The sequence below is a fragment of the Manis pentadactyla genome, chromosome 5 (assembly GCF_030020395.1).
Source record: "Manis pentadactyla isolate mManPen7 chromosome 5, mManPen7.hap1, whole genome shotgun sequence".
NCBI lineage: Eukaryota > Metazoa > Chordata > Mammalia > Pholidota > Manidae > Manis > Manis pentadactyla.
Window position 1 is genome coordinate 152,910,422 of NC_080023.1, and position 27,554 is coordinate 152,937,975.

General features: G+C 37.7%; 1 protein-coding gene across 6 annotated transcripts in view; it reads left to right on the forward strand.

Annotated features, from left to right (window-relative positions):
• The window catches only part of TPX2 (TPX2 microtubule nucleation factor), an 82,042-nt gene that overhangs the window by 28,855 nt on the left and 25,633 nt on the right, over positions 1-27,554 (forward strand). For all 6 annotated transcript variants that reach the window (XM_057502868.1, XM_057502869.1, XM_036924766.2 and 3 more), the window contains 3 exons: positions 14,270-14,444; positions 16,940-17,062; positions 27,160-27,286. In XM_057502868.1, coding sequence (XP_057358851.1) covers positions 14,339-14,444; positions 16,940-17,062; positions 27,160-27,286 — 356 coding nt within the window. In that variant the 5' untranslated portion in view covers positions 14,270-14,338. The remainder of the gene's footprint in view (positions 1-14,269; positions 14,445-16,939; positions 17,063-27,159; positions 27,287-27,554) is intronic.

Sequence of the window (27,554 nt, forward strand, 5' to 3'; positions counted from 1 at the left end):
GGGTCAGTCTTGGAAGGTTGTATTTTTCTAGGAAGTTGTCCATTTCTCCTAGGTTTCCCAGCTTGTTAGCATATAGGTTTTCATAGTAGTCTCTAATAATTCTTTGTATTTCTGCGGGGTCCGTCGTGATTTTTCCTTTCTCATTTCTGATACTGTTGATTTGTGTTGACTCTCTTTTCCTCTTAATAAGTCTGGCTAGAGGCTTATCTATTTTGTTTATTTTCTCGAAGAACCAGCTCTTGGTTTCATTGATTTTTGCTATTGTTTTATTCTTCTCAATTTTATTTATTTCTTCTCTGATCTTTATTATGTCCCTCCTTCTGCTGACCTTAGGCCTCATTTGTTCTTCTTTTTCCAATTTCGATAGTTGTGACATTACACCGTTCATTTGGGATTGCTCTTCCTTTTTTAAATATGCTTGGATTGCTATATACTTTCCTCTTAAGACTGCTTTTGCTGTGTCCCACAGAAGTTGGGGCTTAGTGTTGTTGTTGTCATTTGTTTCCATATATTGCTGGATCTCCATTTTGATTTGGTCATTGATCCATTGATTATTTAGGAGCGTGTTGTTTAGCCTCCATGTGTTTGTGAGCCTTTTTGCTTTCTTTGAACAGTTTATTTCTAGTTTAATGCCTTTGTGGTCTGAAAAGTTGGTTGGTAGGGTTTCAATCTTTTGGAATTTACTGAGGCTCTTTTTGTGTCCTAGTATGTGGTCTATTCTGGAGAATGTTCCATGTGCTCTTGAGAAGAATGTGTATCCTGTTGCTTTTGGATGTAGAGTTCTGTAGATGTCTATTAGGTCCATCTGTTCTAGTGTGTTGTTCAGCGCCTCTGTGTCCTTACTTATTTTCTTTCTGGTGGATCTGTCCTTTGGAGTGAGTGGTGTGTTGAAGTCTCCTAGAATGAATGCATTGCATTCTGTTTCCTCCTTTAGTTCTATTAATATTTGTTTCAGGTATGTTGGTGCTCCTGTATTGGGTGCATATATATTTATAATGGTTATATCCTCTTGATGGACAGAGTGTTCTTTATGAACAACTTGTCAGGGATGCTTAATTTTTATATATAGCAGAGTTATTTTTGCGTTTGACAAGTTAGTATGATTTGTTTACCTACCTCAGTTTTGAAGGAATAGTTATAGGAAAACCTTGTATATTATAGGGATCCCAGACCTCATCTTTAAACAATACTGCTGCCTACTAGTTGGTGATCTCAGGGTAGTTTAACTTCTCTGAGCCTGTTTCCTTATTTGAAAATCATGGTGATGATATCTACCTTCTATATTGTTAATGCAGTTTGAATGAGATGATTTATGTGAAGTGCCTTGGTAAGTTGCTTGGCCTGTAGTAGATAGTCAGTACGTGGAAGTTATATAGATGTCCCTTGTTCCTTGACATTTCATATTGATCTATATACTGTCTATTTTTAAATAAATGTGAGAGGCAGTGGATAGTTCAGTGGTTTAGGTTATAACCTTAGGGCCTGAGTTCAAATCCTGGCCCCTACTACTTTTTAGTTGCATGACCATGAGCAAGTAGTAAATCTCTGTGCCTTGGTTTCCTAATTTGTAAAATGAAGATAATGACAGTACCTATTTCATAGGATTATTGTGAGGATTTACTGAATTAATACACATAAAACACTGCCAACAGTGTCTGACATGTCCTAAGTACTCAGTAATTAATAGCTGTTATTAATTTTTTTTCAAGTTGATGTATCTTTTTATTAAGTCAGTCCCCAGGAACTTTTGTCTTTATTCAGGAACATTAAAAAAAGAAAAAGAATATATAACATTTGGATACATGAAGTTAGTAGCCAATTTATTGACCATGTAAATCAGAAGCATTATTTCCCATAGTCAAGAGGTTTAATAATTATTGCTGAATTATCAACAATACTTAATAAAAATTCCAGAAAGTTCACTGACCTCTGGACTGTAAACATAGATTTTGGGGGGAATAATTACTGTTTAGCTAGTTCTTTAAACTGAAAAGGTATGCATTTACATAATAAAATATATCCAGAATGTAAAAGTTCACATAGTGAAAAATTTTCCCCTGACCCAGAACTTCCAGCTCTCTTTCCAGACTCAAATATTGTTAACACTTTTGTGTCTATTTCCACAATAGTTTATATATTGCTCCTTTCATTCTTTTTAACATGAGTGGGAGCACACACTTGTACATGTTGCTTTTCTCACTTAATTGCTCTTGGAGCTCATTCCATACATATCACATATGCAAAGTTACCTAATATTAAAGTTATTTCATTTTTTATATACAGTTATGCCATAATTTATCCAACCAATCTCCTGTTGGTGTAATTTTGGCTTTCAGTTTTTTGCTTGTGTGAACAATGTTGTGGTGAACTTTCTTATACTTACATAAGCATTGATAGATATCTGTAAAATCAATTTCTACATTTGGCAAGATCTAGCAAAAAGAAAAATGCAAATTGACCCCCAAAGAGGCCAGCAGTGTAGCTCCATAATTAAAAAAAGAAAAAAGGATATGAGGAGTTAAATTTGAATGCTTTCCAGGTGGTTTTCAGCAGCATGCTTCAGGGGGATCATGGTTTTAGGAAGCTGAGAGGGGCTGCTGCATATTGCATTCCTGCCTCTTCCCTCCCCCAGCTTTAGTTGTCTTCATTACATTCCTGCCTGGGACGTGTTCCCAGTGACCTGGGTTAGGCATTAAGATCATGGGAATTCAAGATTTTCCCATGTGTTTCAGCATGTTTGTTCAATAGAACAGGAAAACTTCCTCCTCCCTGCAGGGGAATTTTAACCACTGTCAGTTGCTGGGGAATTTTTCAGGAAGGGTCTTTTGAATACAAATGTGGTCAAGGAGAGGAAAGGTATCAGTGGGTCAAAAGGCAGTGGTAATATCTGACAGGAAGGTATTTCATAGCACTTAAAATGCCTTCTCATTTGTTTATGGGAAGTAGGTGGGCAGAAAGGTAGAGCGATGTGCCCACTGTCATATATGTCTAGTAAATGTTAGAGACAGGGCTAGAATTCTGGACTTCTATGTTAGTTGGGAGTATTTTTGGCTATAAGTGACAGAAAATGTGACTTTAATGGCTTGTATAAAAAGGCTATTATTGTCTGGAGGTAGATGGTTGCAGATACTTGGTCATCCATGCTCAGTTGTTCAGAGATGTCAGGGCCAATGTTTGTTACTCTCTTAACCACGCATTCACTTGTATGCAATGGCTGCTATAGCTCTAGGCCTGTCTGCTTTCAAGTCAAGAAGAAGGGTGAAGTGATAGGGCAGGAACGGGGGTGTAGGTGTATCAGGAAAGTAAGAGTTTTCTTATGAGTCCCTCAGCAGATTCCTACCTTGTTTTCATAGGCCATAATTGTGGCTACTCCAGTCTTGGAAGGTGGTGATCAAGGAGGTGACTTCTGGTATTAGTGTGAGTCCTACTGTACTGTTTTGATGATATTCATAGAAAATATTTACTCATAGTTTGGCTTAAGCCATGTTAATTAATCTCTAATTCTCTTTATACTTAGAGTTTATACTACACAATTTAATATTGTATACTATCTTACTTATTGAGTGTAATAGAACTTAGCTCCTATCTAGATTTTAAATACCTTTGTGCCTGAGACTAGGTCTACTTTTTGTATGAGACATAGAGTCTCATCCTTGAATATTAGTGAGAAAAGAGCTCCAATATCATCAAGGCCACATCTTATGGCTCCAAGCAAGTGTATAATAAGAGCAGACCACTAACAAATAGCTTGAATTAAATTGAATAATGAAAGTAGAAATGGGGGACAGTGAAAAATTTAGGAGGATAATAAAGAATCCTCTCTCTTCAGAGCAAAAGACTATGGAGAATGTATCTACTTGGAAGTAAGTCCAGTACTATTTCTAGGCAAATAGAGACTTCAACTGCACTAACATGCTTCTCTAATTCACAGGGTGAGAGGGCAGAATCATCTGGAGAGAATGTTGTATTGAAGTTAGGAGTGTCAGTTCTAGATCTAGTTCTGCCTTTATATAATTGAATTTGGGCAAGTCATTTAATCTGTATTATCCTCAACTTCCTCTTCCAGAATGGAGATAATAATTGTTGCTTTACAGGATTGTTGAGAGTATTAGAAATAGTATGTATTTAGTACTTCAGGGTGCCTGGCATGTAGAAGCATTTTGGTAACTGTTTCTACCATAATCATTTTGTGAGATCTTGGAGGACTCCTTTTTGCTTTAATTAATCCCTACCTATAAATTGCAAACATTAGGCATCATCTAAGATTCCTCCCAGTTCCAAAATGTCATGTTTCCACACTAAGTACCTCAATTGGGGCATTGTTAAAAAGATATCTGGAATTCTGACAGCAGTGAGTTCATAGGAGAGACTGGGAAGGTGAAGTTATCTGGTGTACGTAAACCAAATATTTGTCAGAACAAGTGTTTCTGAGGCACTGAAGTACCTTCTGAATTTTCCCTGTCTACTGAGAGAGGCTAATGAAATGCTGGCCAGACCACTGAGCAGCAGTGAGTATAGTGTAACTAATCTCATGGTTTAGCTCAGAGTATAGGTATAGTGGTTTAATGTAGAGAAAATGAGCATTGGGCTGTTAGTGCCCAGAATTGATGATGGTTTGGGGAACTGCACACCTCTCTGGTTATGTAAGTGGGTATTACTCTTCTGAGGAACATTTTTACAGTAATGTGTCAAGGGCCAGCAATTCCATCTTTAAGAATTCATCTTAATTAAGGGAAGAATTATGGATGTGTGTAGAAATTTAGCTACAAGGATATTCTCCTACTAGTATCTTTAAAGTGAAATATTGGGAAAAGCCTAAAAATAGGGAATAAGTAAGTTTTGGTGCAGCTATCAGTTGACATAGCTATATTTATTGACGGAAAATGCCCTTGGTGTCTGAAGCAGATTCAAAATGTCAGTGATCCCATTAAAAAAAGTTTATATATATATATATAGAGAAAGAGAAGGCAGGAGTCTGAAACAGTGTGGCACTGTAGATTACTAATAAAAGTTTTTTGTGATCTAATGTTTTTAATAAGTACGTATTTTTATAATAAAATAAGGACTTAAAGGTACTTAATTTCATAAACATACATGCAAGTGATTACTGGTATCTACTTCTCTTCCAAGATACAGAATACTTTTTTTTTTTTTTTTTTTTTTAATAATTATTTTTTATTGAAGGGTAGTTGACACACAGTATTACATTACATGAGTTTCAAGTGTACAACACAGTGGTAGAACATTTATATACATAATTCTAGGTTCCAGCTATCACCCTACCAGGCTGTTACAATATCTTGACTATATTCCTTATGCTATACCTTACATCCCGGTTACTAATTTATTTTACCATTGGAAGTCTGTCCTTTTTTTTTTTTTTTGTGAGGGCATCTCTCATATTTATTGATCAAGTGGTAGTTAACGACAATAAAATTCTGTATAGGGGAGTCAATGCTCAATGCACAATCATTATTCCACCCCAAGCCTAATTTTTGTCAGTCTCCAATCTTCTGAGGCATAACAAACAAGTTTTTACATGTAGAACAAATTCTTACATAATGAATAAGTTACATAGTGAACAGTACAAGGGCAGTCATCACAGAAACTTTCGGTTTTGCTCATGCATTATGAACTATAAACAGTCAGTTCAAATATGAATACTCATTTGGTTTTTATACTTGATTTATATGTGGATACCACATTTCTCTCTTTATTATTATTATTTTTAATAAAATGCTGAAGTGGTAGGTAGATACAAGATAAAGGTAGAAAACATAGTTTAGTGTTGTAAGAGAGCACATGTAGATGATCAGGTGTGTGCCTGTAGACTATGTGTTAATCCAAGCTAGACCAGGGCAATAAAACATCCACGTATGCAGAAGATTTCTCTCAGAACGGGGGGGTGAGGTTCTAAGCCTCACCTCTGTTGATCCCCAATTTCTCACCTGATGGCCCCCCTGCGACTGTGCCTGTCTTAGGTTGTTCCTCCCTTGAGGAATCTTACCCGTCTCTGGCTAACCAGTCATCTTCCGGGGCCATACAGGGAAATGTGAAGTTGGTAAGTGAGAGAGAAGCCTTATTGTTTGAAAAAGTTAGCTTTTTACTTCTTTGCATATTTATGCCCTGTGGCTTCTATGCCCAGCATTTGTCTTGAGGTATCTTTACCACTTGGAAGAATTATGATACTCGGTAAATTTGATATGAGGCACGAATTCTATTTAAGGGTTGTAATTAGGAAGGAAGAAGAAAAGCTATAGAAGTAGCAGGCGGAAGAAAACTTGGGAAGATTGATTATTTCTTTGATATATCTTCTTGTAGAGTAACTTCAGCATGTATAGGTTTTAAGCTACTACTTAAATTGCACACACACATTAACATAATAGGAGTATAGTTACATAACCAAAGCATATCTGTAATTACCAGCCATCTGCAGTGAAACCAAGAAAACCAGTTAGGCACCTTAGGCATTTGTGAAAACTTATCTATGATATGGTGGATATTGTCCAAATGAACTTGAACAGTCTGAGAGAAATCAGACAAATTAAAACAACCCATTCCTGGGGACTGTTCACATGCCATATGTTCTTTTAACAATAAATAGTTTGTAGTTGTAAGACTTTGGAGCGCTACAATTTGCACTTCTCCAAATTCTTGGTTGAGTTCCAACAGTATAGATCCAGTCCAATTTTGTTGTTTTACTATATGCACAGGCCAGCTTAGATATCTCCTTCCTCATTCCCATGGCAAGTCCAGGAACTGGTGGGATGAGTGCATCTACAGCTGTAGCAGTGCGTGGATCTTTGTTGGGGTTTTTTGATGATCATCTTCTGGCATGAGTCTTCCAGAGGGTGCAGATGTTGGAAGTTCTTTTTCATATCGTATCTTAGTTCATTTTCGGGGTAGCCCAATTAGGCTTTGATCCTCTGTATAAACACAAACAGACCCTTTGCCTACACTTTTATATGCCCTTTATACCCTTGTGTAGAACTCGTTGGAGGTTACCACACAGGAACTGCCCTTTTTTTTTTTTTTTTTTTTGCTATCACTAATCTACACTTACATGACGAATATTATGTTTACTAGGCTCTCCCCTATACCAGGTCTCCCCTATAAACCCCTTTACAGTCACTGTCCATCAGCATAGCTAAATGTTGTAGAATCACTACTTGCCTTCTCTGTGTTGTACAGCCCTCCCTTTTCTCCTACCCCCCCATGCATGTTAATCTAAAAACCCCCTACTTTTCCCCCCCTTATCCCTCCCTACCCACCCATCCTCCCCAGTCCCTTTCCCTTTGGTACCTGTTAGTCCATTCTTGAGTTCTGTGATTCTGCTGCTGTTTTGTTCCTTCAGTTTTTCCTTTGTTCTTATATTCCACAGATAAGTGAAATCATTTGGTATTTCTCTTTCTCCGCTTGGCTTGTTTCACTGAGCATAATACCCTCCAGCTCCATCCATGTTGCTGCAAATGATTGGATTTGCCCTTTTCTTATAGCTGAGTAGTATTCCATTGTGTATATGTACCACATCTTCTTTATCCATTCATCTATTGATGGACATTTAGGTTGCTTCCAATTCTTGGCTATTGTAAATAGTGCTGCGATAAACATAGGGGTGCAGTGATCTTTCTCATACTTGATTGCTGCATTCTTAGGGTAAATTCCTAGGAGTGCAATTCCTGGGTCAAATGGTAAGTCTGTTTTGAGCATTTTGATGTACCTCCATACTGCTTTCCACAATGGTTGAACTAACTTACATTCCCACCAGCAGTGTAGGAGGGTTCCCCTTTCTCCACAGCCTCGCCAACATTTGTTGTTGTTTGTCTTTTGGATGGCAGCCATCCTTACTGGTGTGAGGTGATACCTCATTGTAGTTTTAATTTGCATTTCTCTGAGAATTAGCGATGTGGAGCATCTTTTCATGTGTCTGTTGGCCATCTGTATTTCTTTTTTGGAGAACTGTCTGTTCAGTTCCTCTGCCCATTTTTTAATTGGGTTATTTGTTTTTTGTTTGTTGAGGCGTGTGAGCTCCTTATATATTCTGGACGTCAAGCCTTTATCGGATGTGTCATTTTCAAATATATTCTCCCATACTGTAGGGATCCTTCTTGTTCTATTGATGGTGTCTTTTGCTGTACAGAAGCTTTTCAGCTTAATATAGTCCCACTTACTCATTTTTGCTGTTGTTTTCCTTGACCGGGGAGATATGTTCAAGAAGAGGTCACTCATGTTTATGTCTAAGAGGTTTTCGCCTATGTTTTCTTCCAAGAGTTTAATGGTTTCATGGCTTACATTCAGGTCTTTGATCCATTTTGAGTTTACTTTTGTATATGGGGTTAGACAATGGTCCAGTTTCATTCTCCTACATGTAGCTGTCCAGTTTTGCCAGCACCACCTGTTGAAGAGACTGTCATTTCGCCATTGTATGTCCATGGCTCCTTTATCAAATATTAATTGACCATATATGTCTGGGTTAATGTCTGGATTCTCTAGTCTGTTCCATTGGTCTGTGGCTCTGTTCTTGTGCCAGTACCAAATTGTCTTGATTACTATGGCTTTATAGTAGAGCTTGAAATTGGGGAGTGAGATCCCCCCTACTTTATTCTTCTTTCTCAGGATTGCTTTGGCTATTCGGGGTCTTTGGTGTTTCCATATGAATTTTTGAATTATTTGTTCCAGTTCATTGAAGAATGTTGCTGGTAGTTTCATAGGGATTGCATCAAATCTGTATATTGCTTTGGGCAGGATGGCCATTTTGACGATATTAATTCTTCCTAGCCACGAGCATGGGATGAGTTTCCATCTGTTAGTGTCCCCTTTAATTTCTCTTAAGAGTGACTTGTAGTTTTCAGAGTATAAGTCTTTCACTTCTTTGGTTAGGTTTATTCCTAGGTATTTTATTTTTTTTGATGCAATTGTGAATGGAGTTGTTTTCCTGATTTCTCTTTCTGTTGGTTCATTGTTAGTATATAGGAAAGCCACAGATTTCTGTGTGTTGATTTTGTATCCTGCAACTTTGCTGTATTCCGATATCAGTTCTAGTAGTTTTGGGGTGGAGTCTTTAGGGTTTTTTATGTACAGTATCATGTCATCTGCAAATAGTGACAGTTTAACTTCTTCTTTACCAATCTGGATTCCTTGTATTTCTTTATTTTGTCTGATTGCCGTGGCTAGGACCTCCAGTACTAAGTTAAATAACAGTGGAGAGAGTGGGCATCCCTGTCTAGTTCCCGATCTCAGAGGAAATGCTTTCAGCTTCTCGCTGTTCAATATAATGTTGGCTGTGGGTTTATCATAGATGGCCTTTATTATGTTGAGGTACTTGCCCTCTATTCCCATTTTGCTGAGAGTTTTTAACATGAATGGATGTTGAACTTTGTCAAATGCTTTTTCAGCATCTATGGAGATGATCATGTGGTTTTTGTCTTTCTTTTTGTTGATGTGGTGGATGATGTTGATGGACTTTCGAATGTTGTACCATCCTTGCATCCCTGGGATGAAACCCACTTGGTCATGGTGTATGATCCTTTTGATGTATTTTTGAATTCGGTTTGCTAATATTTTGTTGAGTATTTTTGCATCTACGTTCATCAGGGATATTGGTCTGTAGTTTTCTTTTTTGGTGGGGTCTTTGCCTGGTTTTGGTATTAGGGTGATGTTAGCTTCATAGAATGAGTTTGGGAGTATCCCCTCCTCCTCTATTTTTTGGAAAACTTTAAGGAGAATGGGTATTATGTCTTCCCTGTATGTCTGATAAAATTCCGAGGTAAATCCATCTGGCCCGGGGGTTTTGTTCTTTGGTAGTTTTTTGATTACCTCTTCAATTTCGTTGCTGGTAATTGGTCTGTTTAGATTTTCTGTTTCTTCCTGGGTCAATCTTGGAAGGTTATATTTTTCTAGGAAGTTGTCCATTTCTCCTAGGTTTCCCAGCTTGTTAGCATATAGGTTTTCATAGTATTCTCCAATAATTCTTTGCATTTCCGTGGGGTCCGTCGTGATTTTTCCTTTCTCGTTTCTGATACTGTTGATTTGTGTTGACTCTCTTTTCTTCTTAATAAGTCTGGCTAGAGGCTTATCTATTTTGTTTATTTTCTCGAAGAACCAGCTCTTGGTTTCATTGATTTTTGCTATTGTTTTATTCTTCTCAATTTTATTTATTTCTTCTCTGATCTTTATTATGTCCCTCCTTCTGCTGACCTTAGGCCTCATCTGTTCTTCTTTTTCCAATTTCGATAATTGTGACATTAGACCATTCATTTGGGATTGCTCTTCCTTTTTTAAATATGCTTGGATTGCTATATACTTTCCTCTTAAGACTGCTTTTGCTGTGTCCCACAGAAGTTGGGGCTTAGTGTTGTTGTTGTCATTTGTTTCCATATATTGCTGGATCTCCATTTTGATTTGGTCATTGATCCATTGATTATTTAGGAGCGTGTTGTTAAGCCTCCATGTGTTCGTGAGCCTCTTTGCTTTCTTTGTACAGTTTATTTCTAGTTTTATGCCTTTGTGGTCTGAAAAGTTGGTTGGTAGGATTTCAATCTTTTGGAATTTTCTGAGGCTCTTTTTGTGGCCTAGTATGTGGTCTATTCTGGAGAATGTTCCATGTGCACTTGAGAAGAATGTATATCCCGCTGCTTTTGGATGTAGAGTTCTATAGATGTCTATTAGGTCCATCTGCTCTACTGTGTTGTTCAGTGCTTCCGTGTCCTTACTTATTTTCTGCCCAGTGGATCTATCCTTTGGGGTGAGTGGTGTGTTGAAGTCTCCTAGAATGAATGCATTGCAGTCTATATCCCCCTTTAGTTCTGTTAGTATTTGTTTCACATATGCTGGTCCTCCTGTGTTGGGTGCATATATATTTAGAATGGTTATATCCTCTTGTTTGACTGAGCCCTTTATCATTATGTAGTGTCCTTCTTTATCTCTTGTTACTTTCTTTGTTTTGAAGTCTATTTTGTCTGATATTAGTACTGCAACCCCTGCTTTCTTCTCACTGTTGTTTGCTTGAAATATGTTTTTCCATCCCTTGACTTTTAGTCTGTACATGTCTTTGGGTTTGAGGTGAGTTTCTTGTAAGCAGCATATAGATGGGTCTTGCTTTTTTATCCATTCTGTTACTCTGTGTCTTTTGATTGGTGCATTCAACCCATTAACATTTAGGGTGACTATTGAAAGATATGTACTTATTGCCATTGCAGGCTTTAAATTCGTGGTTACCAAAGGTTCAAGGTTAGCCTCTTTAGTATCTTACTGCCTAACTTAGCTCGCTTATTGAGCTGTTATATACACTGTCTGGAGATTCTTTTCTTCTCTCCCTTCTTGTTCCTCCTCCTCGATTCTTCATATGTTGGGTGTTTTGTGCTGTGCTCTTTCTAGGAGTGCTCCCATCTAGAGCAGTCCCTGTAAGATGTTCTGTAGAGGTGGTTTGTGGAAAGCAAATTCCCTCAGCTTTTGTTTGTCTGGGAATTGTTTAATCCCACCGTCATATTTGAATGATAGTCGTGCTGGATACAGTATCCTTGGTTCAAGGCCCTTCTGTTTCATTGTATTAAATATATCATGCCATTCTCTTCTGGCCTGTAGGGTTTCTGTTGAGAAATCTGACGTTAGCCTGATGGGTTTCCCTTTATAGGTGACCTTTTTCTCTCTAGCTGCCTTTAACACTCTTTCCTTGTCCTTGATCTTTGCCATTTTAATTATTATGTGTCTTGGTGTTGCCCTTCTTGGATCCTTTCTGTTGGGGGTTCTGTGTATTTCCGTGGTCTGTTTGATTACTTCCTCCCCCAGTGTGGGGAAGTTTTCAGCAATTATTTCTTCTAAGATACTTTCCATCTCTTTGCCTCTCTCTTCTTCTTCTGGGACCCCTATAATACGGATATTGCTCCTTTTAGATTGGTCACACAGTTCTCTTAATATTGTTTCATTCCTGGAGATCCTTTTGTCTCTCTCTATGTCAGCTTCTATGCGTTCCTGTTCTCTGATTTCAATTCCATCAATGGCCTCTTGCATTCTATCCATTCTGCTTATAAACCCTTCCAGAGTTTGTTTCATTTCTGCGATCTCCTTTCTGGCATCTGTGATCTCTTTCCGGACTTCATCCCATTTTTCTTGCGTGTTTCTCTGCATCTCTGTCAGCATGTTTATGATTCTTATTTTGAATTCTTTGTCAGGAAGACTGGTTAGGTCTGTCTCCTTCTCTGGTGTTGTCTCTGTGATCTTTGTCTGCCTGTAGCTTTGCCTTTTCATGGTGATAGGAATAGTCTGCAGAACTGGGACGAGTGACGGCTGGAAGGACTTCCTTTCTTGTTGGTTTGTGGCCCTCCTCTCCTGGGAGACCAGCGGCCTCTAGTGGCTTGTGCTGCGCAGCTGCGCGCAGACAGGGTTTCTGCTTCCTGCCCGGCTGCTATGGAGTTAATCTCCGCTGTTGCTGTGGGCGTGGCCTGGCTCGGGCAGCTGCTCCAAAATGGTGGAGTCGCGTTGGAGCAGGAGCTGCTGGGAGGCTATTTATCTCCGTAAGGGGCCTCCCTGCTCCCTGCAGCCCAGGGGTTAGGGTGCCCAGAGATCCCGGATTTCCTACCTCTGGATTAAGTGGCCCGCCCTGCCCCTTTAAGACTTCCAAAAAGCACCCGCCAAAACAAAACAACGACCACAAAAAAAAACAAGAAAAAAAAATTTTTTTAATAAAAAAAAAAAAAAAATTTTTAATTAAAAAAAAAAAAGGTGGTCGTTCGTTTTTCTTTATTCTCCGGTGCCAGCCTCAGGCCTCTGCTCACCGGTCTTTCTGCCCTGTTTCCCTAATATTGGGGTCCCTGTCCCTTTAAGACTTCCAAAAAGCGCTCGCCAAAACAAAGCAGCAAAAAAGCAAAAAAAAAAATGGTCGCGCGCTTTTCTTATGTCCTCTGTCGCCCAGCCTCCAGTGCCTGCTCACTGTTCTTGCTGCCCTGTTTTCCCAGTATCGAGGGCCCTGCACTCTGTCCCGGATGGCGGGGGCTGGGTGTTCGGCAGTCCTGGGCTCCGTCTCCCTCCCGCTCTGCCTGCTCTTCTCCCGCCGGGAGCTGGGGGGAGGGGCGCTCGGCTCCCGCGGGGCCGGGGCTTGTATCTTACCCCCTTCGCGAGGCGCTGGGTTCTCTCAGGTCCGGATGTGGTCTGGATATTGTCCTGTGTCCTCTGGTCTTTATTCTAGGAAGGGTTGTCTTTGTTATATTTTCATAGATATATGTTGTTTTGGGAGGAGATTTCCGCTGCTCTACTCACGCCGCCATCTTCCGCCCCACCCTACAGAATACTTTAAGTACATGTCTTTCCCCAGATGAAGACAAATGGCTCATTGGATTTCATAGGGAAATCACTTGCCAGTGCATGTGGCCTTTGGGCTATTTTTCAAACTACTTCCAGCTATTTTCTTAACCATACAGAGCTGGATGGGGACTGACTTTAAGCCTACGCAAGTTTCCACAAGACAGAGTGTGGAACTTTGTATATGGCAGCAGGGATGGCGCATATCTTTGACTTACTCTTTTTGCCTAATCTGCATGCTGTGTTTTAGTCTTTATCTTCATGCCCAAGAAGAGTGTTTTTATGAAAATATTTCTAAGGAAAGAAAATCTATGCTTGTCAAAACTGTACTGAGCTCTTACTATGTATAAAAAACTGTTCTAAGCTCCTTAATGGATGAGGTATACGCAAGTGCATAAAATCCATCTTTGCCTTCAGAAACCTATAGTCTACGAGGAGAGACATTTGCATAGCTAAAGAGTATAAAATAGGATGGTGAGCAAAGCAGTATAGTTTTGGAGAGGCAGCAATTATGTATGATAGGTAGAAATTGGGAAGAGTTCATAGAGAACTGAATTGAATTTGAAAGATGAGTAAGATTTTGGTTTGCGGGTATAAAATTTAATGGTGTGCTTCAGAAACTGGGTTATTCAGGGAAGAGAGAGAGAAGGAATTGGATGTGGGGGAGACTAGAAATGAGAAACTGGTGGATTGAAGGAAAATAAAATAATGTAGAACACCTGGCCCAGAGTTTGGCATGTTGTATAGGTACTCGGCAAACGGCTTCATATTGATGCCAACATATTTACCTCAAGGAGTGTCTTCAAATCACAAGAAAAGAAAAGTGAATTTTTAGTTTGGTTTTAAAAGTAAGATATATTGCCCAGATGATTTTCAGAGTTATGAATGTGATAGTAAATGCAAAGTAATTGCTAGGGACTCAGCACTTTAGGTTAATGTGCAGCCAAGTTTCTGAACTTCCTTCTTTCCTTAGGAAGTGACCTGTTGAGAAAAGTGACACGAATACTGGGGAAAGTGTGCTCTTCTGTGCCAAGGGGGGACAATGTCACAAGTTAAAATCTCCTATTCCTATGATGCTCCGACGGACTTCATAAATTTTACATCTTTGGATGATGAGGAAGATCACCAAAACATAGATTCTTGGTTTGGTAAGTGTCTCCTTTCTCTTGCCATTTCAAGGGTTATTGGCTTGCTTTGTGCAGGGGACCTCTCAAAATACAGAAGGGGTTATAAGAAAATAACTGAAATATAAACTCCTTTTTGCACCAAGACACTTTGTTATCCATGGATGATAAAATAATGGAAATGCCCAGTATTTTGGGAATGGACTAACAGTACAAATCAATGTTATTTTGCAATTAAGAATGACAAACACTTGAGCCTTAGGGACATATAGGAAAATCCAAATGAAACAAAGTTGAATGAAACTCTAGGACTCAGAACATGTGGGTGGTGATGGCAGCCCATAAAAAACTTGCTCTACTGTCACTGACCATGGAGTATAATATTACTACTAGGATATTGACATTGATACAATCCACCAATCTTACTCAGATTTCCCATTTCACTTGTATTCATTTATGTTTCTTAAGTTCTATGCAATTTTATCAACTGTGTATGTTATCTACCACCATAGTCAAGATATTGAATAGTTCTAACTTGTGAATCCTTGTGTTGCCCTTTTATAGCTATACTCACCTCCCTTTTATTACTCCTCACCAATTCATTTTTAAGTGGAGGGATTATGCTGCTTAGGCCCCAGTGCCCAAAGCAGAGAAAGGATTCCCTAATGTTGGGTAGTGTGATATGACACAAACCGTGACACCAGGTCAACAATAAATAAGGATGTGGTTATGTTTTTATATGACTTTGGAATAATATGTGAGAGCAGTGATAACATGAGGCTAGTAGTTGCTGGGTCCTCTTCATTTTGTTCTTTCTCATGTCTTTATCCTCCTTACTAAGAGAAATCAGTATGTGATGGGGACAAAAATGAGTCCATTGCAGTTGCACTTATCATTTATAGTGCAATGTCCAATGTGATGGTATTTATTGGTATCCATTGGGAATCCCGACAGGAGGGGTCTGTTGGAAGTGGTGTGGGAGGAAAGGTAGAAAAGAGGGCCAGCTGCCCTACACAGGTCTTCTCCATGCCCGTGCTCCACTGAAACCCTAAGGAAAGGCCTGGGTGGTCTATCTCTTTTTCTAAGTTTTCTTTAAAACAAAAAAAGGAATTATTGGTATGACAGTACTGTTAAATACAGTTTGGAAGAAAAATATACCGCTATTTTTCAAAACCACTTTATTTCTAACATATTACTTTCTGATTGTCTTCCAAACAATCACATCTTTTTACACAGTTGTATATTTGTGGTATTATTGCTGAGGCTCACTGCGTTCTTCAAGCTTCTGTCTATCAGTAGACTGTTGGTAGAACAGATGTTTCACTGCTTTGCACTGATTTTTGGGCACAGTAGAAACTGAGATAAAATTCCTTGAGAGAGCCCTGGAAGACAGCTGGTTAGCCAGAGACGGGTAAGATTCCTCAAGGGAGGAACAACCTAAGACAGGCACAGTCGCAGGGGGGCCATCAGGTGAGAAATTGGGGATCAACAGAGGTGAGGCTTAGAACCTCACCCCCCCTGTTTTGAGAGAAATCTTCTGCATCTGTGGATGTTTTGTTGCCCTTGTCTAGCTTGGATTAATACTTAGTCTATAGGCACAGACCTGATCATATACATTTGCCCTCTTACAGCACTAAATTATGTTTTCTACCTTTATCTTGCATCTACCTACCACTTCAGCATTTTATTAAAAAAAAAAAATAAGGGAGAAATGTGGGATTCACATATAAATAAAGTATAAAAATCAAATGAATAATCATATCTGACTCGATTGTTTATAGTTCATGATGCGTGATCAAAACCGAACGTTTCTGTGATATGACTGCCCTTGCACTGTTCACCATGTAAGAACTTGTTCACCATGTAAGAACTTGTTCGTTATGCTTCAGAAGATTGGAGACTGTTGAGAATTAGGCTTGGGGTGGATTAATGATTGTGCATTGAGCATTGAGTCCCCTATACAGAATTTTATTGTTGTTAACGACCATTTGATCAATAAATATGAGAGATGCCCTCTCAAAAAAAAAAAAAATTCCTTGAGAGAGCCTAGCTCTGTTTCATCCTCACATACCCCAAACTTCCCTCTCACCATTCTAGTTCATCCTAGGAAGAACCTCAACTCAAACTATGAGATGTTCCTTTGTAAGCCCTGCAGATCTTGGTGGCTCCAGTTTTCTTGAAGATAAATTTATATTTAAGTGGTGGATGAGGTCAGTTCTTATATGGTCCTAAATATGTATCAAACAAAGATAAGGAGCTGTTCACAATGCAGAGTCTGCACTTCTCCTTTTTTATAATACATTGTTCAGTGTTGCCAGTGTCTTAATGACAGCTGTTACAGTCTATCTGTGATGTACACTCCTGCTCCTTTCCTGCTGGTCACTAGAACTTTGCTTGTATTTGCCAAATGACTTAGAAGTGTACAGGTAAGGGGCTTTAGGCCCCATTTTAAATGCATGGCACTGATTTATTTTGCTTCCTTGCTGATTGTTTATGATGATGCTCTTACCTTTTCACAGAGGAAAAAGCCAATTTGGAGAATAAATTTCCTGGGAAGAATGGGACAGGAGGTATTTTTCAGAGCAAAACTCCTCTGAGGAAGGCTAATCCTCAGCAAGCTCTTGTCACACCTTTGAGACCAGGTAAGAAAGAACATCTTAGAAAAAAGCTCTTTGTCAGAATGGTTGAACAATGAATTAAGAACATAAGGGATCTGGGGGTATTACCAAATGCTGTATCCCTTGGTTTATTATTGGTGACATGGGCTAACTTATTTCATGATCAAAGTGAAACTAATGATGTGCTAGGTGTTTTTTAAACTCTTGGAATTTAAGCTAATAGAATTTTATTGCCAGATATAAAACTCTTTTCTTTTTATGACAAGATTTAATGTAGCCTAACATGGGTCTGGCTGGGAAACAAAACAGCAGGAGAGAAGAAAGTACCACTTGTCACTGTATAAGAATTCTCTGAGTCATATTTCTGATTTTAAAAAATGATTGGTTTAAACTGATGATTACTAAATCTACAGAATATTGTCTATTGGATCAGAACAAAAGCATTCTTTAAGAGGTCATAAATCCTTGAAGATGATTCTTTTTTTGAAGTAGCAGCAATATGTAGATATAATTCACACTATTTAATTCACACTTAAGTGTACATTTCGTTGTTTTTCTGTAGTACATTCAGAGAGTAGTTGTGTGACCACAACTACAATCAATTTAGAACATTTGAAAATTACTCTTTCTGGTAAATCTGAAAACTAGCTTCAGTTATACCATTAACTAGAGGAGCCATATCTGGAAATAGCTTCAGTGAGCTTGTCTAGATAGCAGAGTCTTAGCTGCTAGGCTGAGTTTGAAATAACTCATAAGTACTGATGATATCTACTGAATGAAGGATCTGAACAAGGACCCTGAACTTCTGCATCTGTCTTTCTTGTACAAGGGATTAGAACTGTGTGGAATGTTTCACTTACATATGTGGCGTGCCTATGGCCTGAGTGTGATATCCTCAGGTAGATTTCATTAGTTCATTAAGGGTGGCAGATTTTCTGTTGCTCTGATGGTCTTTGATGGTCTTGAATTGAAAGGGGACTTATTGTTACCTAGTTTGTCTGGACCACTTTCAGTTTAAGACTGTTTGTCAAAAGTAAGTCCCAAAGTAAGAGACATGCTGGGGCCATCATGTGGCAAAGACCGTGCACACATACATGTACACCCCTTAGGCCCCTCCAAGTTTGTGTGCTTTCTTATTACAATCTCACCTGCCTATTAGTGTTGTTCCCTCTGCCTAGAATACCCTTAATTTTTTTTCTTCTCTCTTTTTTTTATTAAGGTATCACTGATATACGATCTTATGAAGGTTTCACATTAGCAAAATTGTGGTTACTACATTCACCCATATTATCAAGTCTCCCCCCACACATGCCATTACAGTAACTGTCCATCAGTGTAGTAAGATGCAACAGAGTCGCTACTTGTCTTCTCTGTGCTATACTGCCTTCCCTGTGACCCCTCCTACATTATGTGTACTAATCATAATGCCCCTTAATCCCCTTCTCCCTCCCTCCCCACCTCCTCCACCTCCTTCGCTTTGGTAAACGCTAGTCCCTTCTTGAAGTCTGTGAGTCGGCTGCTGTTTTGTTCCTTCAGTTTTGCTTTGTTGTTATACTCCACAAACCAGTGAACTCTTTTGGTACTTGTCTTTCTCTGCCTGGCTTATTTCACTGAGCATAATACCCTCTAGCTTCGTCCATGTTGTTGCAGATGGTAAGATTTGTTTTCTTCTTATAGCTGAAAACAATTGTGTATATGTACCACATTTTCTTTATCCATTCATCTACTGATGGACACTTAGGTTGCTTCCATTTCTTGGCTATTGTAAATATTGCTGCAATAAACATAGGGGTGCATAAGTCTTTTTGAATCTGGAATCTTGTTTTCTTCGGGTAAATTCCTAGGTCAAATGGTATTTCTATTTTTAGTTTTTTGAGGAACCTCCATATTGCTTTCCACAATGGTTGAACTAATTTACATTCCCACCAACAGTATAGGAGGGTTCCCCTTTCTCTGCATCCTCGCCAGCATTTGTTGTTGTTTGTCTTTTGGATGTTGGCCATCCTAGCTGGTGTGAGTGATATCTCATTGTGGTTTTAATTTGCATTTCCCTGATAATTAGTGATGTGGAGCATCTTTTCATGTGCCTGTTGGCCATCTGAATTTCTTCTTTGGAGAAGTGTCTGGTCAGATCCTCCACCCATTTTTTAATTGGACTATTTGCTTTTTGAGGTATTTGAGTTCTTTATATATTATGGATGTTAACTCCTTATCAGATATGTTGTTTAGGAATATGTTCTCCCATACTGTAGGGTGCCTTTTTGTTCTGTTGATGGTGTCCTTTGCTGTACAGAAGCTTTTTAGTTTGATGTAGTCTCATTTGTTCATTTTTGCTTTAGGTTCCCTTGCCTGAGGAGATGTGTTCAGGAAAAAATTGCTCATTTTTATATTCAAGGGATTTTTGCCTATGTTTTCTTCTAAGAGTTTTGTTTCATGACTTACATTCAGGTCTTTGATCCATTTCAAGTTTACTTTTGGGTATGGAGTTAGACAATTATCCAGTTTCATTCTCTTACATGTAGTCATCTGGTTTTGCCAACACCAGTTGTTAAAGAGGCTGTTGTTTCCGCATTGTATATCCATGGCTCCTTTATCACATATTAATTGACCATATATGCTTGGGTTTATATCTGGGCTCTCTATTCTGTTCCAGTGATCTATGGGTCTATTCTTGTGCCAGTACCAAATTGTCTTGATTACTGTGGCTTTGTAGTAGAGCTTGAAGTCGGAGAGCATAATCAACCCACACCTTTATTCTTCCTGCTCAGGATTGCTTTGGCTATTCAGGGTCTTTTGTGGTTCCATCTGAATTTTAAAACTATTTTCTCTAGTTCATGGAAGAATGCTGTCAATATTTTGATAGGGATTGCATTGAATCTGTAGATTGCTTTAGGCAGGATGGCCATTTTGACAATATTAGTAGAATACCCTTAATTTAACTGAAAAATTCTTACTCATCATTCAAGGTCTAGCTCAAATATCTCTAACTAATTCCCCTTAATTGTGTTCTAAAAGCACTTTCATACCTCTTTAAATTTCAATTTCCTATTGTGTTGCTAGTACAAAGCAATACAATTAATTTTTATGTATTCATCTTTTATCCTGCAACCTTTTACATTCACTTACTAGTTTTAGTAGCTTTTTTATAGATTGCATTAGATTTCTACATAATCATGTCATCTGCAAACACACCTTTTATTTCTTTTTCTTGCATATTGCACTGGCTAGAACCTTTAGTAGATATCAGATAGGACCGGAGAAAGTATACATGCTTGTGTTACTCCTGATCTTAGGATAAAAACATTTAGGTTTTCACCATTAAGTATGACGTTAAATGTATTTTTTTTTTCATAGATATCCTTTATTACGCTGAGGAAGTTACCTTTTCTCCTGTTTTGCTGATAATTTTTATCGGTAATGGATGCTGGATTTTGTCAAATGCTTTTTTTTGCATATATTGAGATGATTATGTGATTTTTTTTTCTCTTCTTTATCTGCTATAGGTTGAATTATACTGATTTTCCAATGTTAAGCCAACCTGGCATTTCTGGGATGAATCCCAATTGGTTATGATATATATATATATATATATATTTTTTTTTTTTTTTGAGAGGGCATCTCTCATATTTATTGATCAAATGGTTGTTAACAACAATAAAATTCTGTATAGGGGACTCAATGCTCAATGCACAATCATTAATCCACCCCAAGCCTAATTCTCATCAGTCTCCAATCTTCTGAAGCATAACGAACAAGTTCTTACATGGTGAACAAGTTCTTACATAGTGAATAAGTTCTTACGTGGTGAACAGTACAAGGGCAGTCATCACAGAAACTTTCGGTTTTGATCACGCATTATGAACTATAAGCAATCAGGTCAAATATGAATATTCGTTTGATTTTTATACTTGATTTATATGTGAATCCCACATTTCTCCATCATTATTATTATTATTATTATTTTAATTTTTAATAAAATGCTGAAGTGGTAGGTAGATGCAAGATAAAGGTAGAAAACATAGTTTAGTGCTGTAAGAGAGCAAATGTAGATGATCAGGTCTGTGCCTGTAGACTATGTGTTAATCCAAGCTAGACATGGGCAATAAAACATCCACGGATGCAGAAGATTTCTCTCAAAACAGGGGGGGTGAGGTTCTAAGCCTCACCTCTGTTGATCCCCAATTTCTCACCTGATGGCCCCCCTGCGACTGTGCCTGTCTTAGGTTGTTCCTCCCTTGAGGAATCTTACCTGTCTCTGGCTAACCAGTCATCTTCCGGGGCCACACAGGGAAATGTAAAGTTGGTAAGTGAGAGAGAGGCAATATTGTTTGAAAAGGTTAGCTTTTTACTTCTTTGCAGACTTATGCCCTGTGGCTTTTATGCCCAGTATTTGTCTTGAGGTATCTTTACCACTTGGAAGAATTATGATACTCAGTAAATTCGATATGAGGCATGAATTCTATTTAAGGGCTGTAATTAGGAAGGAAGAAGAAAAGCTATAGGAGTAGAAGATGGAAGAAAACATGGGAAGATTGGTTATTTCTTTGGCATATCTTCTTGTAGAGTGACTTAAGCATGTATAGGTTTTAAACTACTAATTAAATTGCGTACACACATTAACATAATAGGAATACAGTTACATAACCAAAGCAGACCTACAATTACCAGCCATCTCCAGTGAAACCAAGAAAACCAGTTAGGCACCCTAGGCATTTGTGAAAACTTATCTATGATATGGTGGGAATTGTCCAACTGAACTTGAACAGTCTGAGAGAAATCAGACAAATTAAAACAACCCATTCCTGGGGACTGTTCACATCCCATATGTTCTTTTAACAGTAGATAGTCTGTAGTCGTAAGATTTTGGAGTGCTACAACTTGCACTTCTCCTAATTCTTGGTTGAGTTCCAACAGTATAGATCCAGTCAAATTTGTTTTACTGTATGCACAGGCCAGCTTAGATATCTCCTTCTTCATTCCAATGGCAAGTCCAGGAACCGGTGGGATGAATGCCGCTACAACTGCAGCATCGCCTGGATCTTTGTTGAGATTTTTTGATGATCATCTTCTGGAATGACTCTTCCAGAGAGTGCTGATGTTGGAAGTTCTTCTTCATATTGTATCTTAGTTCATTTTCTGGGTAGCCAAATTAGGCTTTGATCCTCTGTATAAACACAAACAGACCCTTTGCCCACACTTTGATATGCCCTTTATACCATTGTGTAGAACTCATTGGAGGTCACCACACAGGAACTGCTTTTTTTTTTTTTAAGAGAAAGGAATATTATCAGAAAAATGTACCTCCATAGCCGATCATCTGACACCCTTTAAGTGGTCAAAATTAAGGATATTTAAAGCATGCATTAATCGCTGATTTACAGTTAGTTTTATCCTATCAGGGAGTAATCCCCCTTTTCTTTCTTTTTTTTTGTTATCATTAATCTACACTTACATGAAGATTATTATGTTTACTAGGCTCTCCCCTATACCAGGTCCCCCCTATAAACCACTTTACAGTCACTGTCCATCAGCATAGCAAAATGTTGTAGAATCACTACTTGTCTTCTCTGTGTTGTACAGCCCTCCCCTTTCTCCCACCACCCGATTATGCATGCTAATCTTAATACCCCCACTTCTTCTTCCCCCCCCTTATCCCTCCCTACCCAGCCATCCTCCCCAGTCCCTTTCCTTTTGGTACCTGTTAGTCCATTCTTGGGTTCTGTGATTCCACTGCTGTTTTGTTCCTTCAGTTTTTCCTTTGTTCTTATACTCCACAGATGAGTGAAATCATTTGGTATTTCTCTTTCTCTGCTTGGCTTATTTCACTGAGCATAATACCCTCCAGCTCCATCCATGTTGTTGCAAATGGTAGGATTTGCCCTCTTCTTATGGCTGAGTAGTATTCCATTGTGTATATGTACCACATCTTCTTTATCCATTCATCTACTGATGGACATTTAGGTCGCTTCCAATTCTTGGCTATTGTAAATAGTGCTGTGATAAACACAGGGCTGCATCTGTCTTTCTCAAACTTGATTGCTGCATTCTTAGGGTAAACTCCTAGGAGTGGATTTCCTGGGTCAAATGGTAAGTCTGTTTTGAGCATTCTGATGAACCTCCATATTGCTTTCCACAATGGTTGAACTAATTTACATTCCCACCAGCAGTGTAGGAGGGTTCCCCTTTCTCCACAGCCTCGCCAACAGTTGTTGTTGTGTGTCTTTTGGATGGCAGCCATCCTTACTGGTGTGAGGTGATACCTCATTGTAGTTTTAATTTGCATTTCTCTGATAATTAGCGATGTGGAGCATCTTTTCATGGGTCTGTTGGCCATCTGTATTTCTTTTTTGGAGAACTGTCTGTTCAGTTCCTCTGCCCATTTTTTAATTGGATTATTTGTTTTTTGTTTGTTGAGGCGTGTGAGCTCTTTATATATTTTGGACGTCAAGCCTTTATCGGATCTGTCATTTACAAATATATTCTCCCATACTGTAGGGTTCCTTTTTGTTCTATTAATGGTGTCTTTTGCTGTACAGAAGCTTTTCAGCTTAATATAGTCCCACTTGTTCATTTTTGCTGTTGTTTTCCTTGCCCGGGGAGATATGTTCAGGAAGAGGTCACTCATGTTTATGTCTAAGAGGTTTTTGCCTATGTTTTTTTCCAAGAGTTTAATGGTTTCATGACTTACATTCAGGTCTTTGATCCATTTTGAATTTACTATGATATATTTTTAAAAATATATTTTTAGGTTTAATTTGCTACATTTTTGTTAAGAATTTTTGCATCTGTTATTCATGAGAGATACTGGTCTATAGCTTTCCTTTCTTGTGATTCTCTTGTTTGATTTTGATAGAGTGATGCTGCCTTACTCTATTCCCTTCTCTTCATTTTTTTGGAAGAATTTTGTAGAATTGATATTATATCTTTCTTAAATGTTTGGTAGAATTCACTAGTGAAGTCATTTGGGTCTGGAGTTTTCTTTATAGGAAGGTTTTCAACTACAAATTCAAATTCTTTAATTGATGTAGATTATCTTTCTTGGTAGTTTGCTTTAAAGTAATTTGTCCATTTCTTCTAAGTTGTTGAATTTATAGGCAAAAAGTTGTTGAGAATATTTTATTATTTGCTTTATATTTATAGATTTTGTAGTGGTGTCACCTCTGTCATTCCTGATTTTGGTAGTTTTTTATCTATTTTCCTAATTCATCTGGCTAGAGATTTATCAGTGTTACTAAACTTCTCAAAAAACCAGCTTTTTGTTTACTTGATTTTTTTTTCTATTTTTTTTCTATTTTCTATCTCATTGATTTCCATTCTGATCTTTATTATTTTGCTTTTTCTACTCACTTTGGGTTCAGTATGCTCTTATTATTATTATTTTCTTAGTTTCTTAAGGTAGCAACTGAAGTCATTGGGATCCTTCTTCTTTTTTAATGTTTACTGCTATAAATTTACCCCTAAGTATTGGTTATTGCCGTCCTACAAATTTGATGTGCTGTCTTTCCATTTTCATTCCATTCAAAACCCTTTTAATTTCCCTTTTGATATTACCTTTGACCCATGTAGTTTTTTACATTTGAGGTTTAATTGACATATAACATTGTATAATTTCAAGGTGTACAATGTGTTGATTTAATACATTTATACATTGCAATATGATTAACACCTCTATTACATCACATAATTATTGTTTCTTTTTTGTGGTGAGAACAATTAAGATCTAGTCTCTTAGCAACTTTGAAGTTTATAATACGGTATTATTTATTATAATTTCTGTGCTGTGTATGAGAGCTCCAGGACTTACTTATCTACTAGCTGCAAGTTAACCTATGTGTTATTTAGAGGTGTGTTAATTTCCAAGTATTTGGGGGATGCCAAAAATATTTTCTGTTTCTGATTTCCTGAGGGATTTAATTGCATTATAGTCAAAGAACATACCTATGTGACTTAAATCCTTTTAAATGTATTGAGACTTGTTTCATGGTCAGAATATGGTCTGTCTTGATAAGTGTTCTGTGTGTACTCCAATAGAATGTATATTCTGTAGTCACTGGGTGGAGAGTTACATAAATGTCAGTTGGGATCAAGTTGGTCAATAGTGTTGCTCAAATCTTTTATTTCCTTATTGATCTCCTAATCGTTCTATCAATTATTGAAAGTGGGGATATTGAAGTTGTAGTTGAGGTGTCTATTTCTCCCTTCAGTTTTGTCAGTTTTTCCTTAGTGTGTCTGAGGCTCTGGTGTTAGGTACATATAAGTTTATAGTTGTTACATCATCTTGATGAGTTGACCACAACATATTTTTGTAAATGAAGTTTTATTGGAATACAGCCATGCATATTTGCTTATATATTATTTATGGCTATTATATTTTACTGATTTTTTTCTGTAACTTGTTCCATCAACTAGAGAAAGAGATTGAAATTTCAGAGTATAATTATGGATTTGTCTATTTGTCCTTGTAGGTTCTGCTTCATATATTTTAAAGCTCTGTTATGTGTATTAATATTTAGGTTGTTATGTCATCTTGCTGAATTGACCACTTTATCACTGTGAGATTATCTTTTTTATCTCTGGTGACATTTTTTGTTCTGAAATCTACTTTGTCTGATATTAATATAGCCACTCCAGCTTTCTTTTGATTAGTGTTAGCATGATGTATGTTTATATATTAAATGCATTTCTTGTAGGCAGTATGTTGTTGTGGCTTGCTTTTTTTCAATTTAATATAGTCATCTCTGCCTTTTAATTGAAGAATTGAAGTTAAGTGTCTCTATTGTAGACTTGACATAATATACAATCATTTTTAGTTTCTATGTTTTATTCCCTTCTACAAAAAAAGTTTCTTTAGGAAATGAGCCAAATGATTGTTCTCAATAATAAATAATGTATGAAATGTATTTTCATTGCCTGATTTTTTTTCCCTGTCATCTGGTTAGCGTTTTCTTTTTTATCAAGTCTTAGTTCCTAAGCTATACCATCAAGTGCTATTTTTACCATGATCCTTTACATGATTTTTCCATTCTCATTATTTTCATAGTACTTTTTTCTGTTTCTGATTCACAATGACCATGGTAACATCAGAATACTATCAGAATATAAAATACCTCCTTCCCCTTCCCACCCTTATACCTATTCCCTTTTCTTAAATGCTGTATCTTTTAACTCTCAACTGTTTATATCAAACTGGTGATTACAGCCATAATGTCTGATAATATGATTATATCATCAACATTTTCATTATTATGATTGTGTAAATACTGTTTGATGCCAGGTCAGTTAGTGTGATGTAACTTATTCCTTCTTGGTTCTCCTTGGTTCTCCTCAGTTTCTTTGGTACAATCCCTGGGCCACAGAAAACATCAAGGTCAGGTAGAGTCTCTTTAAGCTTTACCGATTACTTAAATTTTTGTTATACTATAGCCCACTTCATATTGGACAGTGATCCTTGCAGGCTATAACTGTCTTTTTTTTTTTTTTTTTGGAGAGCGTAGCCTTTCTTAATATCTGTAATATCATTTCTGCTTTGTTTCCTGAAGCTTATTTCTTTTTTGTATTCTTTCATTTGTACTTTATTCTGCAGGAGGGTATCTTCAGGGAACTTCCTAAGACTAGGTGTAGCAGGGAATTTTTTAGTTCTCACATGTCTGAAAATGTCATTCGTTGTTCCACCTATACAGTTGAAAATCAAAAAATTTTTTGACTACTTTAAAGGTATTGTTGTTCTTTTACCATCCTGTGTTACTAATGAGGAATTTAGCTTATCCCATTTTCCTTCCATTTTAGGTGATTTCTTTTCTCCTTGGAAGCTTTCAGAGTCTTACCTTTTTAAAATGTCATGAGGATGTGTTTGGGATGCTTTTTTCTGAGGTGATGCCTTAGGCTGGTAAATAGGCAGGGCCCTGGATACTATATTTCTGTTTCAACTGAAGTAGCCTTTGTAAACTGGTCTTCTGCATGAGATTCCACTGGAACTAAAAGTTTTACTGCTTAAGAGGGTTATGTATATATGTACAATTTCGATCTAGAATTCTGTAGTGAGTCAAAATACATAGATGTGTCTCCCATCTCCAACTTATTTCCTTGGATTTGGAGTGCTGACTAGTTTTGCTCTCCTACAGTTGACAATACTTATTACAAAGAGGCAGAAAAAGAAAATTTGGTGGACCAGTCCATTCCATCAAATGCTTGTTCTTCCCTGGAAGTCATGGAAAACACCTCAAGAAATACTCCAGCCCAGCCTCAGAGGTAAGACTGCTTTGGGGCTCAAAAGTGGTAGTTATATTAATAATGTTCAAAGAACAGTTACTGGATAGAGGACCTACTCTGTCCCATACTATATTAGTTAGACTCTTTATATTACCTTATTTAATCTTCATAGCATTTAATGTGTTGTAGGAAATATGTTTAATTTATAGATAAATGTTCAGAGGAACTAAGTTGCTTCCCCAAAGCAAGTTTATCAGGATTTAAACTGATCAGTTTTGGTTCCAAAACCCCTGCTGTTTACACTGTC